Below are 16,871 nucleotides of genomic sequence, written 5' to 3'. Positions count from 1 at the left end.
TACCATTTGATCCAGCTTTTCAGGGTTAATCAGAGGTACGAGTCTCACACACTTTTCTTGCCTGGTCTGACTTTGAACTGCAATCCTCAGATCTCAGCCTCCCGAGTAGCTAAAATTACAGGTGTGACCCTCCCCCCAGCACCCAGAAATAATATGTTTTATATAACCTAGTTACTATTTCTTAAGCTGTCAAAATTGCCATGATGAATAAAATTAAATCAAATCAACTTTTTTTTTGTCAGTCATGGGGCTTGAACTTTGGGCCTGGACACTGTTCCTCAGCTTTTCAGCACAAGGTGAGCACTCTACCACTTGAGCCACAACGCCACTTCCAGTTTTCTCGTGTTTAATTGGAGAAAAGAATCTCATGGACTTTCCTGCATGAGCTGGCTTTGAACCAAGATCCTCAGGTCTCAGCCTAATGAGTAGCTAGGATTACAGGTGTGAGCCACCAGCACCCAGCTCAAATCAACTTTTAAGATGATAATTTTGTAAGAAGTTCTTGCTTCTACCCTTAAATCTAAACCTAATCAATTGACATTTGAAAGGGCTCTTTGAGGAAGAAACAATTTGTCAATTTTGTTTATAACATTCTATGCTGGAATGTTATACAATCTATACACAAGTATACATTCTATACAAAAGTGCTACATCCTTGGATCTAGCACTTCTCTTTAATAGCATCTTTGGATTAGAAATCTTACCTGGAGACTGGGATGGCAACCAAAGTCCAATAAAGTCTTCACAACCTGAAGATGGCCTTTATTAACAGCAATGTGAAGTGGTGTCTGTCGGCGCTTATTTCGAGCATTTAGATCAGCACTGCCTCGGTGTAGTACTTCTATAACAGCACCTTCATCTCCAAAAGCGGCATGATGAACTGCTCTATCTCCATCTTTATCCTAAACATGTGCATTTAAATCTCAATTAGTGAATAGTTAAAAGAAAGAGAAATAGGGCTAAGCATGGTGTGCCATGACTGTCCCAGTACTCAGGAAACTAAGGCAGGAGGATTGACCTGGAGGGCAGCTAGGGGGTTACACTAGGTTGGCACAGTGAGAGTCAATCTCAAAAGCTCTAAAGGGATGAGGAAGGAGAAACTTGTGAAGAAGATATAACAATACACTAAGAACCAGGTGAGCCGGGCACTGGTGGCTCACACCTGTAATCCTAGCTACTCAGGAGGCTGAGATCTGAGGATCGCAGTTCAAAGCCAGCCCGGGCAGGAGAGACCGTGAGACTCCTATCTCCAATAAACCACCAGAAAACCGGAAGTGGCGCTGTAGCTCAAGTGGTAGAGCGCTCGCCTTGAGCTGAAGAGCTGAGGGACAGCGCCCAGGCCCAGAGTTCAAGCCCCAAGGCCGACCAAAAATAAATAAATAAATAAATAAATAAGAACCAGGTGATTTTCAGAAAAGCAAACAGACAACTTGTGGGTGAAGATGGGGGGAAAAACTGGGAGAGAGCGAGGGAAGGGATGACGTTGTCCAAAAGGAAATGTACTCTTTATCTGACATATATAACTCTAACTCCTCTGAACATCACCTTTATAATAAAAAAAATTTTTTTTAAGAAAAGCAAATAGAGCTGCCAAAATAACTAGGACCTAAGTTAAATAGTGATTACCTCCAAAGATAAATGATAAACCTAGATTAGTGTATCAACTAAAAAACTCTTATTCAAAAAAGTTAGCCAGGCATCAATAGCTCATAACTATAATTCTAGCTTCTCAGGATGCTAAGATCTATCTGAAGATCTCAGTTCAAAGCCAGTCCAGGCACAAAAGTCTATGAGACTTTTATCTCCAATTAACCACCAAAGAGCTGAAAGTAGAGCTGTGGATCAAGTAGTAGAGGGTGAAAAAAAAGTTCAAGCCCCAGGACCAACATGCACACGCGCATGCACACACGCACACAAACCTAACTATAGCTGAGGGCAATGGCTCAATTCTGTATCCTTCGAGGCAAAGATCAGGTGATGATGGTCCCACATTAGCCCAGGCAAAATGTTTCCTAGACTCCATCTCAACCAATGGCTTCGGGGGGGGGGGGGAGGGAGGTGCCTGTTATTCCAGTTATGGAAAAACACAAAACTGGGAACAGTGGCTAGACCCTATCATCCCCGACAAATGAAAAGACAAGAAGGAAAACTGTAACTCAGGCCAGCTTGGGCATAAAGGTAGACTCTGCCTCAAAAATAATCAATGGTAAAAGGGACTGGAGGCAGAATGGTAGAATACCTGCCTATCAAGCTTGAGGCCCTAAATTTAATCCTTAGTAATGAAAAAAAAAATCAAGCACAATGTCCTGACTTTAAATCCCAGTACTATTTAAAAACATATTACAATAACATAAGTGCCATGTCTATGTGCCTCTGATCATATAAAATAATATGTATCAAAATGAACACCAGAAAATGGAACAAAAAAAATTACAATAAGCTGGGCTCCAGAGGCCACACATGTAATCCTAGTTACTCAGGGGGCTGAGATGTGAGGATCATGGTTCAAAACCAGCCTAAGCAGGAAAGTCCATGAGATTCTTTAATAAAGCACACACACATGTGCACGTGCATGCACGCGCATGCGCGCGTGCACACACACACACACACACACACACACACACACAGAGCCAGGAGTTGAAGAGTTGAGCTGTAGCTTAAATGGTAGAGCACTAGCCTTAAGCATAAAAGTTCAGGGACAGTGCCCAAACCCTAAGTCCAAGTTCTAGGACCAGCACACAAAAAAAAGGAAAATAAAAGAAAATAAAACTGTAATAGGTAAACTATAATATAGTTATATCCAAGATGCTCATTTAAAATTCAAACTCTGGGCAACAGAAAACTCCAACATCTAAGATGAGAGGCCTACTTCTAAAACCAGACTCTTTCAAAAGCTGTTTGATAATTCAAACTACAAACAATTAAAGAAAAAAAAAAAAAGAACTTTTTAAAATATGTGTCCTAAACTTTTAAGTTAACGAACCCATGTGCTGGTGGCTCACACCTATAATTCTAGCTAATTAGAAGGCTGAGATTTGTGGACCAAAGTTCAAAACAAGCTTGCTCCTGGTCAAAGACCTGGATCAAGAAAGTCCATTAAACTCTTACCTCCAGTTAACCAGCAAAAATGCATAAGTGGAGCTATGGTTAAGAAGGAAAATGTCAACCCTTAGTGAAAAAGCTTACGGACAGTGCCTAGGTCCTGAGTTCAAACCCTAGACACACACACTCACACACACACACACACACTCAACTTTGTAATTAATGAAAAAATAGGCGGGTTTATCAAGTTAGCCCTCAACAACTCAAGTTTGGCCGCCTCTAGATGGGAAAGTTTTTCAGATAAAACTGCAACATCCTGCTTAGTTTATACTTGCTAGATTCTGACTCACTCTAAATAACCTTACACTGACTAAAATTAATGTAATCTTAATATATGTTTAGACAGGAGGCTATAGTTATAAAAAATCAAACCATTCTTCACCACACATAGATTCCAAACTGAAGTTCCAATGGCATTAAGGTATATTATTATTTCCTTTTTATAAGAATATACTCAAAGTTAAATTAAGCATAGGTAAGTATAAAGACTCAAATTAAGGTCAAGAAAAAGTAAGACTGAAAAAATGTCATTTCATTTATGGCAAAAGCCAACACCAAAATAAAACAAAAATAAAAAAAGACTTGAGGGCTGGGAAGGTGGCTCAGTGGTAGAGTGCCTGCCTTGCATGCATGAGGCCCTGGGTTCAATTCCTCAGCATCACATAAGCAAAAAGAAAAAAGCTAGAAGTGGTGCTGTGGCTGAAGTGGTAGAGCAGTAGCCTTGAGCTGAAGAGCTGAGGGACAGCACCCAGGCCCAGAGTTCAGGCCCCACAACCGGACCAAAAAAAGAAAAAAAAAAGACTTGAGTATCATAGAGATCAAAAAAGACCATGATGAGAAGTGTATGTATGCAACCATTCTGAGTATGACTCCTGGGTACTCGCAGGTGAATTCCCAAAAGCATAGCTGGGTTCCAACCCAGCTGGGTTCCACCATAGTGGTAGTAAACTCAAAACCTCTCATGACCTAGGATTATGCTTAAAACACTGATGGATCTAACAAGAAATGTTTTTAAGCTGTCTTTGGTCAAATTTTCCTGTTCAATTAAATAAACAGAAAATACTAAATTCCAAGAATAAAAATCCACCGCATATAGAAATATTTCTAGGGGCTGGGAAGGTGGCTCAGTGGTAGAGTGCTTGCCCTGCATGCATGAGGCCCTGGGTTCAATTCCTCAGCACCACATAAGCAAAAAAGAAAAAAGCCGGAAGTGGTGTTGTGGCTCAAGTGGTAGAGCACTAGCCTTGAGCTGAAGAGCTGAGGGACAGCGCCCAGGCCCAGAGTTCAGGCCCCACGACCGGACCCAAAAAAAAAAAAAAATATATATATATATATATATATATTTCTAAAGGGCTAAGGATATAGTTTAGTGGCATAATACTTGCTTATCATTTATAAAGTTCAAGGTTCAATCCTCAGCACTGCAAAACTAACAACAGTAATAACAAATTATTTCTAGAAAATTAATTTTTCAAGCTTAGTTTAGTTACCTCTGCTTCTACATCCACATTTTGCTTCAAAAGTAACTTCAAAATATCAACATGTCCATTCTGACTAGCAGCTTGCATAGCTGTGTGGCCAGCACATTGCCCATTTACCTAAATTTAAAAAAATAAACAAAAGGATGACAAAGATCATAAGAATCATATATACATATAATATAGGTTTAAATCTAGTACACTACATAATTCCATAAAATTACTTAATTGGATGCTCCATTTGTCATAGTATAGATAGTATAGATCATAGTATAGATCACAAACACTCTTTGATTTAAAGATTACAATCATTTCTTTAATCAGTATCATTATTTAAGGAGCTATGAAAGAATTTTAACCAATCTGTAGAGCCGAAAGAAGAATAGATGGGCAAAAGGAAAGAAGGAAGTTATTTTTATATAAACAATATACTTCCTTTTCACATTACTAGATTAGACCATAGTTAAGTTAAAAAAAAAAGCACTGAAGTACTTTTTAAAAATCTATTAGATGTACTATTATATAAACTCAATTCAATAAATGTACCAAATACCAAGTGTAGGATATATAAGTAAGTTATCTATATATAATTATTAAAATTTAAAAGCACCGATTTCCAACCTTCACTACAGACACCGTATGAACATATAACCTACTCATAACAGATACTCAAAAATCAAGTAAAATTTCTTAATCCTATCTCTTTTACACACTTCTATACAAATCTGAGAGCATAATAAAGATGATCTTAAAATGTAAAAACAAAGGAAAGGGAGGACTAATACAGAAAGAAACAAACAAACAAACAAACAAAGGTAGGTAAGAAGGAAAGAAAGAAAGAGTGGGGGGCAGGCAGGCAGGCAGGCCAACACATTTGTGAAAGAAAAAAGGGAAGAGCTAAGTGACTTTATAGGGCAGAAGAAGCCAAAGCCTAAAGAGCACAGGGAACTGAAACCCAAAACCTTTAGAATAAAGAACATTAGCAGGCACAAGATGGACTCAGATTTAAGTCTGATGTGCAACAGCCATATCCAAGAGAAGGATTTGCAGCCTCCATTATTTACATTAGCTAGCTGCCTACTAGCCTCTCAGCAGGAGAAAAAAAAAGTTTTTCTTTTCTCAGGACCTTTAGGTACACTTGGAAGGTACTCTATCCTTCGAGCCATGTCCCCAGCACTTTGTGGTGTATTTTTGGATAGTTTCTCACATTTTTGAGATCTACCTACTTACACTTACACCCTCCATTTAACCATTTAGCTGGTAGGTACACATCACCTAGCTTATTTGCTGAGATGGGGGTCTTACTAACATTTATGCCTAGACAGGCAGAAACTTTTTGAAAAAAGAGTCCAAGGGGCACAGCAGAGAGAACAAGCAGACAGGATAGGCATTTAACAAATGAGACTACATCAAACTAAAAAGTTTCTGCACAGCTAAGGACATAGTTATAAACTAGAAAGACAGCCAACAGACTGGGAGAAGATCTTTCCTGCAATACTTCAGACAAAGGCCTAATATCAAAGATATATAAGGAACTCAAGAAATTAACCCATCCCAAACACTAAATGGGCAAAAAGGAGAGACATCTCAGAAAAGGTAAGAATGGCAAAGAAACACATGAGGAAATGTTCATCATGCCTGGCCATAAAGGAAATGCAAATCAAAACACTTCTGAGATTCCATCTCACCCCAGTTAGATTGATTGGCCAACACTGTGAATCCAAACAACAAATATTGGCAGGAATGTGGGGGAAAGGGAACCCTATTGCACTGTTGGCGGAAAACTGGTACAACTCAGGACAGCAGTCTAGAGGTTCCTCAAAAAAACTAAACATAGATTTTCTTTATGACTCAATCACACCACTCCTGGGCATCTATCCAGAATATCACAAGCTAGGATATGATAGACACCTGCACATCCATGTTCATTGTTCCACTATTCACAATAGCCAATTTGTGAAAACAGCCCAGATGTCCTACAATAGATGAATGGATACAAAAAAAGGTGGCACTTGTACACAATGGAATTTTGTACAGCCATTAGAAAGAATAATATTGTATCATTTGCAGGGAAATGGATGGACCTAGAACAAATCATGTTACTTGATATAAGCCAAGGTCAGAGAGACAAACAGCCTGTGTTTTTCTCTCATACCTATAGAGCTAAAATAGACTGGGACATAATAACTTATACAGGTCTCTCATACACAGTGAGACCAAAGGAGGTTACTCTTAGGAGATAACAAAAAGGCAAAATGCCTATGTGCATTTGACCATACAAAATTAGTATTTATCTAAATGAACTCCAGGAAATGGAAACAAGAGGATTTTTTTTTTCTTTTTGCTCTGCTTGTCTATTTATATGCCTTTGGGAGTGTACAGACATGGAGGGACAAGAGGGGAAAAATGAAACAGTGGTACTCACTGGACTTTATGTTGAAAATGAACTATATACCTTGTGGGTGGGGACAGAGGGGAAAACTGGGACAGAATGAGGGAAGGGGTGAGACTGTCCAAAAAGAAACGTACACTTTACCTGACTTATGTAACTGTAACCCCTCTGTACAACTTTATAATAACCATTTTAAAACTTTTTAAGAAAAACATTTTTCCCTGGGCTAATTTTGAAGTTGAATACTCCCAATCTCTGCTTTCCTAGTATTTGCAGTAGTAGGCATGTATCTTCACACCTTGCCAAAGATGAGTTTTTTTACCCAGAATAAGTGAGCAGCTATAGAAAGCAGACCCCTAAATAATGGCCTTGGGAGACCATCTCAAGCTCTACACACACACAATCCCTATAATGCAAAGTCAGAAGTCCCATCCGTGTCAACAGAGCTACCAACAACTCTTTAATGTCTTGTTTAGATATGACTAAAACTGGAGATTTTAGGAAGACTAGAACACAAAAAGGGGCAAAATACAACAAATAATTTAAAACAAAAAAGAAAGAACAAACATTACTTTGGGAAGATGAAAAAGAAAAAAGTGAAAAAACTGGGAGTACTGTGGAAGGTGAGAAGCTTTCTTTTTGCATTCAATATCAGAGCAAATATTCTATACAAATTCACAGAAAAATGTAGATAGGAATACTAAATATACAGAACAAATATTTATAGATCTAAAGGTAGGGAAACTGCTCCAATACAGTAAGAGTAGGATTATTTTTCTCCCCACTTTCAGTAATAAACATATCTAGACAGAAGATCAATAATAAAAGTTTAATTGTACCTCTGATCAAACAGACCTACAGAACATTTCACTCAAAAAGTACAGAATACATCTTTTTTTTTTTTTTTTCCGGCTATGGAGCTTGAACTCTGGGCCTGGGCACTCAGTTCTTCAGCTCAAGGCTAGCACTCTACCAATTGAGCTATAGTTCCACTTCTGGTTTTCTGAGTGGTTTATTGAAGATAAGAGTCTTACAGTCTTTCCTGCCCAGGCTGGCTTTGAACCACAATCCTCAGATCTCAGCCTCCTGAGTAGCTAGGATTACAGGCATGAGCCACCAGCACCCAGCAAGAATACATATTCTTTATTCCAGCATATGGAACATTCTCCTTAAGAGATCTTATGATAGGCTACAACAATTCTCAACAACTTTTTAAAATGGAAATAATCTTGAGGTTTATTTCCTCTCATCACAATGCAATAACACTAAACATTGATAGCAAAGAAAAGCTTGGAAACTATACAAATGTATGGTAATTAAATAGTTTATTCTTGAGCAATCAATGGATTAATGAAGAAATCAGGAAAGAATTAAAAGCTCTTGAAACAAATGAAAATGTAAAATATAACATACCAAAATCTATGAAATAAACCAAAATCACTACTAAAGGAAAGGGTATGGCAATGAAAGCCTACTCAACAAAAAGCATATGCTGGGACTACAGTTCACTCACAGGTAGAATACCTGCTTACCATGCATAGGGTGCTAGGTTCAAACTCCAGCACAGAAACAACAATAACAGCAGCAAAAGCACTGTGGAACACATCAGTAATCCTAGCAACTTAGGAGGTAGAGGGAAGACAGCATGAGTCAAGGCCACACTGGAGTAGACAGCAAGTTAAAGGCTAGTCTAAACTACCTAAAGAGACCTTTGTCTCCAAAAGCAAGGACTGGGATGTAGATCAGTGATAAAATGCCATGCAAAAAGTAAATAAATTTTAAAAAGATATACACATATAGGCATATATATGTCTACAAACACACATATGAAAGAGCTCAAAGAAACAAGTTGTGTTTGTCAGAATTTTCATCATTTTGAGAAATACTTGAGGAAAAAAATTCAGGGAGAAATTATTTCTTTGGGCTTACAAAGTTGGGAAGAGCATAGTGGAGCAGAGCAGTTCAAAGCTGACTAGCTTCCTCTTCCTTCACATTTTTATTTCACCTAGAAACCCACTAGATGCTAGATGGTACATTCAGAACATGTCTTTCCACCACAATCTTTTCTGATACTGTCCTCCCAAATGTGTCTAGAAGTGAATGTACAAATTTCATAGCATTCGACATCTCTTCAATCAACAATTAAGATCAACTATCACTCAACCTCTTACTGGACCTCAAGGAAATAAAAAATTAATACAAACAAAGCATGTGCCCAGTAAGCACCAGGACCTAAGTTCAAACCCCAATATTGTCCCCTCACATAAAATCCAAAAATAGCAGGAATGAAATAATAAAGATCAGAATAATAAAGACCAGAACTGAGGAGGCTGAGATCTGAGGATCTCAGTTCAAAGCCCACACCGATAGGAAAACCCATGAGACTCTTACCTCCAATTAACTACCAGAAACCAAAAGTAGAGCTGTGGCCCAAATTAGTTGAGTACTAGCCTTGAGCAAAAAAAGCTCAAGAACTGCACCCAGGCCTTCAAGTTCAAGCCTCACAACTGACCAAAAAAAAAAAAAATCGGAGCAGAAATAAATGAAATATAGACTAAAAAAATACAAAAGGTTAAAAGAGCAGATTCAATATACTATTACCACATGAAGAAGCTGAAATATGTTTGGTTGTGATAGGCTTGAGAAGAGACCCTAAGATAGAATAAGAAGAGGGAAAAAAATTCAAATAAAAATCAGACATTAAAGACAGACAATGTAATTAACACCACAGGAATACAATGGATCCTGGGTCCTGACATACTATCATGAACTATATGTACATAAAAATCTAATAATCTAGAATAAATGGACAAATTCTTAGATAAAAAGATGCCTTTCGTAAAGATTGATTTCTTATAAAATAGGAACCTAAACATATAATAGGACTGGTAAGTATTAAAGCCAAACTCCAAGAAATGTTCAAGATGTCATGCTTCATTATGCATCCCACCAAATATTCAAAGAATAGCAAATTGTTAAATTACCCCAAAAAGTTAAAGAGCAGCAAATTCTTCCAAATTCATTCTACAAAGCAAGCATTACCCTCCTGCTATAAAAACCAAAGATTGAAAAAAGAAAATATTACAGGCCAATATAGTTTAGGGACAGATGCAAAACTCCTCAACAAATACTCCCAAATATAATCTAATAGCTTATTAAAAAGATTATGCATCATAACCAAATAAATTTTATCTTAGTGATACAATGATAGTTCAATATGGACTACTGAACATTATACACCACATCAAAAAATGAAGGGCTGGGAAGGTGGCTCAGTGGTAGAGTGCTTGCCTTGCATGCATGAGGCCCTGGGTTCGATTCCTCAGTACCACATAAGCAGAAAAAGCCAGAAATGGCACTGTGGCTCAACTGGTAGAGCGCCAGGCTTGAGCTGAAGAGCTGAAGGACAGCTCCCAGGCCCAGAGTTCAGGCCCACAACCAAGAAAAAAAGAAGGAAAAAGTTAACGCCAGAAGCTGGTAGTTCATGCTTGTAATCCTAGTTACTCTGGAGGCTAAGATCTAAAGATTACAGATTGAAGCCAGACCAGGCAGAAAAGTCCCCAAGAGACTCTTATCTCTAATTAACCACTGGAAAATGGGAAGTGGTACTGTGGCTCAAAGTGCTAGCCTTTGAGCACAAAGAAACTCAGAGACAGCGCCCAGGCTCTGAGTTCGAGCCCCACAACTGGAAGGAAAAAAAAATCTTTACTGTCTTCAATTGTTTTAGAAAAACTATTTTATGGGATGGGAAGGGGAAACAAAGGAGGAGGCAACAATGCTTGATAAGAAATGTACTCATTATCTTGCCCATGTAATTGTAACCCCTCTGTACGGTATTTTCACAATAAAAAAAAAAAAAGAGTCACACTTTAAAGTTGATCTTACAGAAGTTGAGAGGCTGGGAGAATATGAAGAAAGGAGGGGTCAGGAGAGGTATTAAAGATATAGATAACAGGTAGAAGTTGTGTATGCTACTGCACAAGGAGGTGATGATAGATAACAATTAAGTACTGTATATTTCAAAAGCTAGATAGATTTTGAATATTTTCATCATAAAGAAATGATGAATTTTTTTATTTTTTTATTTTTTTGTGAACATTCTGTACAGAGGGGTTACAATTACATGGGCAGGATAGTGCATATTTCTTATCAAGCATTGCAGCCTCCTCCTTTGTTCACCCTTCACATCCCTTCCCAGCCTCCCCCTCACCCCCCACCTAATCCTCCCCCCTCCCCCCCTAAGAAATGATGAATATTTAAAGACAGATGTCAACCCTAGTTTGAACAGTATACAATATGGATAAATGTATATAAATAGTACCTCACATAAACATGTACAGCATCTGTTTTTGTGTTATCAGTTAAAAAATAAATGTAAGATTTCATTATGTAGTTCAGTGGTAGAGCAGTTGCCTATGATGCTTTAGCCCTATATTCAGTCCTTAGCACAAACTAATTAAAAAATTTAATTTAAATAAAAGCAAGTTAGAAGTAATGATCAAATAAAGAATATGAAAGTATGCTCAATTACCGGGCGCCAGTGGCTCACGCCTGTAATCCTAGCTACTCAGGAGGCTGAGATCTGAGGATCACGTTTCAAAGCCAGCCTGGGCAGTAAAGTCTGTGAGACTCTTATCTCCAATAAACCACCAGAAAACCGGAAGTGGTGCTGTGGCTCAAGTGGTAGAGTGTTAGCCTTGAGTCGAAGAACTGAGGGACAGTGCTCAGGCCCAGAGTTCAAGCCCCACGACCGACAAAAAAAAAAAAAAAAGAAAGAAAGTAGGCTCAAAACTACTTTTTAAACTTTAAGTAATTAAATGAAGAAAAAGATTGAGCATAATAAAATAGTATAGTAGCTCACCTAATCCTAGCCACATGAGAGGCTAAGTTCATAAGTTCAAGGCCAGTAAAAAGTACTTGGCAGGGCTGGGAAGGTGGCTCAGTGGTAGAGCGCTTGCCTTGCATGCACGAGGCCCTGGGTTCAATTCCTCAGCACCACATAAGCAAAAAGAAAAAAGCCGGAAGTGGCGCTGTGGCTCAAGTAGTAGAGCGCTAGCCTTGAGCTGAAGAGCTAAGGGGCAGTGCCCAGGCCCAGAGCTCAGGTCCCACGACCGGACCCAAAAAAAAAGTACTTGGCAAGTTCAGAGCCAGACTGAGCTACATAGCAAGATCTTATTTTTTAAAAAACACTGGGAAACCTGTCTACAAAAATATGTTACTATTTCCTGATACTGTTTTTCCAGTGTGACATACAAATGCCCGCCCCAGTTGCAACAGTCTTGTTACACTCCTTCTTGGAATGTGACTCTCCCCCCAATTCCTGTACTCCATGTAACACTTTCACAACACCTCTTCTCAGAACTGACCCTACCCCCAAATTCCCACAGCCTATGTAATGGGACCTATGTGACTGCCCATGTGACCCACGTGACTGCCCCCTAAAATTTTGCTTAAATTCAGTCCACACCTGTCCTTGGTTGCTGCCTCCATTCCTGCTGGAGCAGCCCTGCAGGTCTACCCCTAATAAAGCCTTGAGCTCATTAAAAAAAAAAAACAACACTGGGCACCCATGGCTCATGCTTGTAATTCTTGCTAACTAGGCAGAGATCTAAGGATCACAGTTTGAAGCCAGCCAAGGCAGGAAGTCTGTGACATTCTCATCTCCAACTAGTCACCAAAAAGCTGAAAGCTAAGCTGGGGTTCAAGTGGTAGAACACTAGCCTTGAACAAAAAAGGCCAGACCCTGAGTTCCAGCCCCAAGACCAAAACAAAACAACAACAATAAAACAGCCATGGCTTAGCACATACAGTGTCCTTGGTTTGAGTCTTATCATTTAAAAAAAAAAGTATTTAGGGGCTGAGAAGGTGGCTAGTGGTAGAGCGCTTGCCTTGCATGCATGAGGCCCTGGGTTCAATTCCTCAGCACCACATGAGCAAAAAGAAAAAATCTGGAAGTGGCGCTGTGGCTCAAGTGGTAGAGCACTAGCCTTGAGCTGAAGAGCTGAGGGACAGCGCCCAAGCCCAGAGTTCAGTCCCCACGACTGAACCTCCCCCCCAAAAAAAAGTATTTAAATAACTGAGACAAATTATTTGTAACTTATTATCAATCCAGAAATTTCTGTGTTGGTTTCTACAAATGATCTAATAAAGCTGTCACATGAATTTGTAGGAGGAAAGACACAATCACACCTTAAAACTACAGATCTGATCTTCAAACTCTACCATACTTAAAAAGAAACAGAGCTGTGGGCATAGCTCACATGCTAGTGTCTACCTAGCACACAGAAGGCCCTGAGTTTGAATCCCAGTACTACCACCACCAAAAAAAAAAAAAAAAAAAGACATAAAAAGATTTGGTGAAAAGAAAAGGTCTTCATCACAACACAGGATGATTCAAGCTGCTACCCCAAATACAACCTCTTGGCTGGCACTAAAAGCCCAAGTATATGGTAGAATCATACTGGCCTTTTTTGGGTGTGGGGAGTCAGTCCTGGGGCTTGAACTTCAGGGCCTGGGCACTATCCTTGAGCTTCTTTTGCTCAAGGCTAGCACTCTATCACTCTACCACTTGAGCCACAGCTCCACTCTGGCCTTTTCAGTACTGAGGAATTGAAACCAGGGCTGCATGCATGTGAGGCAAGCACTCTACAACTAAGCCACATTCCCAGCTCGATAATGGCCTTTTTTAATACAGTGTCTGAATAAAAAAATCTACATCACAACATATGAGGAGTTAAAAAAACTATGACCTCTAATCCATCTACATTATACATTGTGATAGCCAGGCATCAGTGGCTCATGCCTGCAATCCTAGCTACTCAGGAGGCTGAGATCTGAGGATCATGGTTCAAAGCAAGCCCAGGCAGGAAACTCCATGAGACTCTTATCTCCAATAAACCAATCAGAAAACCAGAAATGGCGCTGTGGCTCAAGTGATAGAGCGCTGTCTTGAGCTGAAGAGCTGAGGGACAGTGCCCAGGCCCAAAGTTCAAGGCCCACGACTGAAAAAAAACAAAACAAAACACTGTGACAAATTTCATGGGAATGGAAGAAAAAAAGTTTTTATCACACTTGTGGGTTTTTAAAGTATTTGATGTATTTAAAATGTACCATGTGATTTTTTTGTTTCTTTTTGTTCTTCTCCCATGGTATAACCCCTTGTTTTCACTGTATTTGATTCTGGTACCCTGCATCTTGTATATACATTTTTTTAACTTGGGAGGGGAAGGGAAATAACAAATTGCTGAAATAAGGATACAGGTCGACCCATTTTAACAATGAGATGTACAAGACACTATGTTGAAAAGGAACTTTACAATTTGGGGAGAGGAGGGAGGAGGTGAGGAGATGGGGGGGAGGGATGGTAGGGGAAAAACAGAGGAGGTAACAATGCTCAATAGGAAATGTACTCATGTAACTGTAACCCCTCTGTACAATATTTTTACAATAAAAATATACAAAAAATAATAAAAGTATTTGAAAGTTCCTCATTGGGATTAGAGGCATGGCTCAGTTGATAAAGTATCAAGCTCCAAGTTCAAGTTCCAATCTTGGACCAAGCAGAAAGAAAAGCTGCTCATAAGCTTTAACAAAATATAAATTAAAGATATTATTTAATTTAATGACACTTACATGGGAAAAAATCTAAATTTTCCAAAAGTACACTAAGCACCTAAAAACCTAAATTTAAGTTTTATCAGTCATAAAATATTTAAAGTATATAAAACCTCAACACTACGAAAAGGCCAGTATTGAAAAATGTCAGTAATTTTTTTAATATACACTGAAGAATGATCACTGGGTACCTGCTTTAAAGCATCTCAGAAAAACAAGAAAGAAGAAACAGATGAAGCATGAACAGTAGAACACCTTAGTAACTACTAAATATAAGGTTCATTTATACTAGACTGTTAATGTCTCAAAATAATTTTTTAAATGCTCACATCCACATCTGGTCTTTTTAGCAAATCTTCCACTTTAGCAACATCTCCATTGGCAGCAGCCTTAACTAATTCTTCATTGAGGTCGCCAGATTCTTGGGTTTCAAATAACTTCTTCAGGAGTTGGGAGAGTCTTTCTGCAAAGCACCAAATAAAGCTACTAATATAGGATGGTCTCAAACCTTAAATATTGTAATGTCTTTATATTTCATTATTTCTATCACTTATTTTTGTACAAGGTTCTACAGTATAGAGTAACTACTCATTCTGTACTATATCATGTTGCATTAAAATTGAGCCCATAAGTATTGTTTTTTCCAATTCATGTATTTCAAGTACAACTGCAAGAAAAGTAGAGTTACATACTAAAAAACAACAAGGTTTAGAAGTCATACTCAAAGATGATATAAATTTTCATCACAATACCAACTTCCTTTTTGATTTAAGCATACCATAGAAACTCTCAGAGATCCCACAATATCAGTGGTTAGGATTCTAAAATAATATAATCTTTGTGTATCTGGAAATATGGCTTATGGGAAATCAATTTTTAGTTAAAAATGAGTATCTAAATGATAGCATGCTTTATTAAATATCATTAAGTATCAACTGGTTTTATGACAAGATAAGAACAAAGCTGAATACACAAAATTTTCAGAAGATTTCTTTTATTTAATAATTTTTATTTCTAGCCGGGTGTCAGTGGCTCACACATGTAATCCTAGCTACTCAGGAGGCTGAGATCTGAGGAACACAGTTCAAAGCCAGCCTGGGGAGGAAACTCCATGAGACTCTTACCTTCAATTAACCTCTAGAAAACCAGAAGTGGCGCTGTGGCTCAGGCAGTAGAGCACTTGCCTTGAGCTAAAGAGCGCAGGGACAGCGCCCAAGCCCAGAGTTCAAGCCCCACGACCGACAAAAAAAAAAAAATATTTCTAATCAATTCCAGAGGTTGAAAGTTCTACTATTTATTTCTTGAAGTAGTTATTAGAAAGCAGAGATATCACAAATTGCAGTGCAAATAAATCACAAAGTAGACAAAGCCCACATTATTTGAGAGCAGGATATTAATTATCCTCCACTCTTTTATTTTGTCCGTTGTCAATGTATTGTAGTCCTGTCTAACCTCAAGATAACAATAAATATTATTTCATTTTAAGTAACTAGCAAATTACTCTTCTGCAAAGAGATTTAAAGAAGTAGAAAGCTATAAACAAAATAGAGAAATCTAATGTTTTTCTTTTGTATCTTTCCAAAAGATACAAGTTATGATTCTACATTAATGGATAACAACAATGTCCACATGCTATAATATCATGTATGTACAGTTGAACCACAAGAAGGACTTTGGGAACAATTCTACCCAAGGACCCAGCAAGGTGACATTTGAGCATGATTTCCAACTTGGAAATCGTAACTCTTATTAAGTGGTAAGAAGAAAAAGATACGTAAAATATATATGAAGAAAGACATTTGCTAGCAATAATGTTGGAAATAAAGACAAAGCAAAGTAGCTAAGCAGGTAATGTCTTTCACAGAAAAGAAATATTCTGACTATGGAATGGAATGGAATGAGAGAGGGAGTGGTTTACAAGGTGGTCAATATTTAAGAGAGTCTATATAATCTGAAAGAAAGCCAACAAGATTATCTGTTTCTAAGAATAGGAAAATTAGCAAAGGTTGTGATATAAACAATACAAAAAGAGATTAAAAATATAAAACATACCACCAGATGCATTGCTAATGGCTGATCCTGCAGATGCCACCTTGGAAACTGCTGCTGGATTATATGTCCAAGATGTTCCACAAACTTCTACTTTTAAATCACTGTCTGAATAAATCTGTTGTACTCGGCCAACTTTACCTAAAGTCTTAAAAAAAATTAAGATTCATATTTCCAAGTGTAAGGAATATTGCCATAAAACCAACCATCAATTTTTAAGTGTTAGTTTTACTTCT

At 38.2% G+C, this 16,871-nt stretch overlaps 1 protein-coding gene across 1 annotated transcript in view; it reads right to left on the bottom strand.

The window, feature by feature from the left end:
* Mib1 (MIB E3 ubiquitin protein ligase 1) overlaps positions 1 to 16,871 on the bottom strand; it is a 113,781-nt gene that overhangs the window by 41,055 nt on the left and 55,855 nt on the right. Inside the window, exons 8-11 of the mRNA XM_042675013.1 lie at positions 16,639 to 16,783; positions 14,916 to 15,049; positions 4,593 to 4,700; positions 705 to 902 (exon numbers count right to left, since the gene is read on the bottom strand). Of these exons, the coding sequence (XP_042530947.1) occupies positions 705 to 902; positions 4,593 to 4,700; positions 14,916 to 15,049; positions 16,639 to 16,783 (585 nt within the window). The remainder of the gene's footprint in view (positions 1 to 704; positions 903 to 4,592; positions 4,701 to 14,915; positions 15,050 to 16,638; positions 16,784 to 16,871) is intronic.

This window comes from Dipodomys spectabilis, unplaced genomic scaffold, assembly GCF_019054845.1.
Source record: "Dipodomys spectabilis isolate Male_0828 unplaced genomic scaffold, ASM1905484v1 ptg000024l, whole genome shotgun sequence".
Taxonomy (NCBI): Eukaryota; Metazoa; Chordata; class Mammalia; order Rodentia; family Heteromyidae; genus Dipodomys; species Dipodomys spectabilis.
The sequence above is the reverse complement of the archived record's forward strand: the minus strand, read 5'-3'. Positions and strand labels throughout refer to the sequence as shown.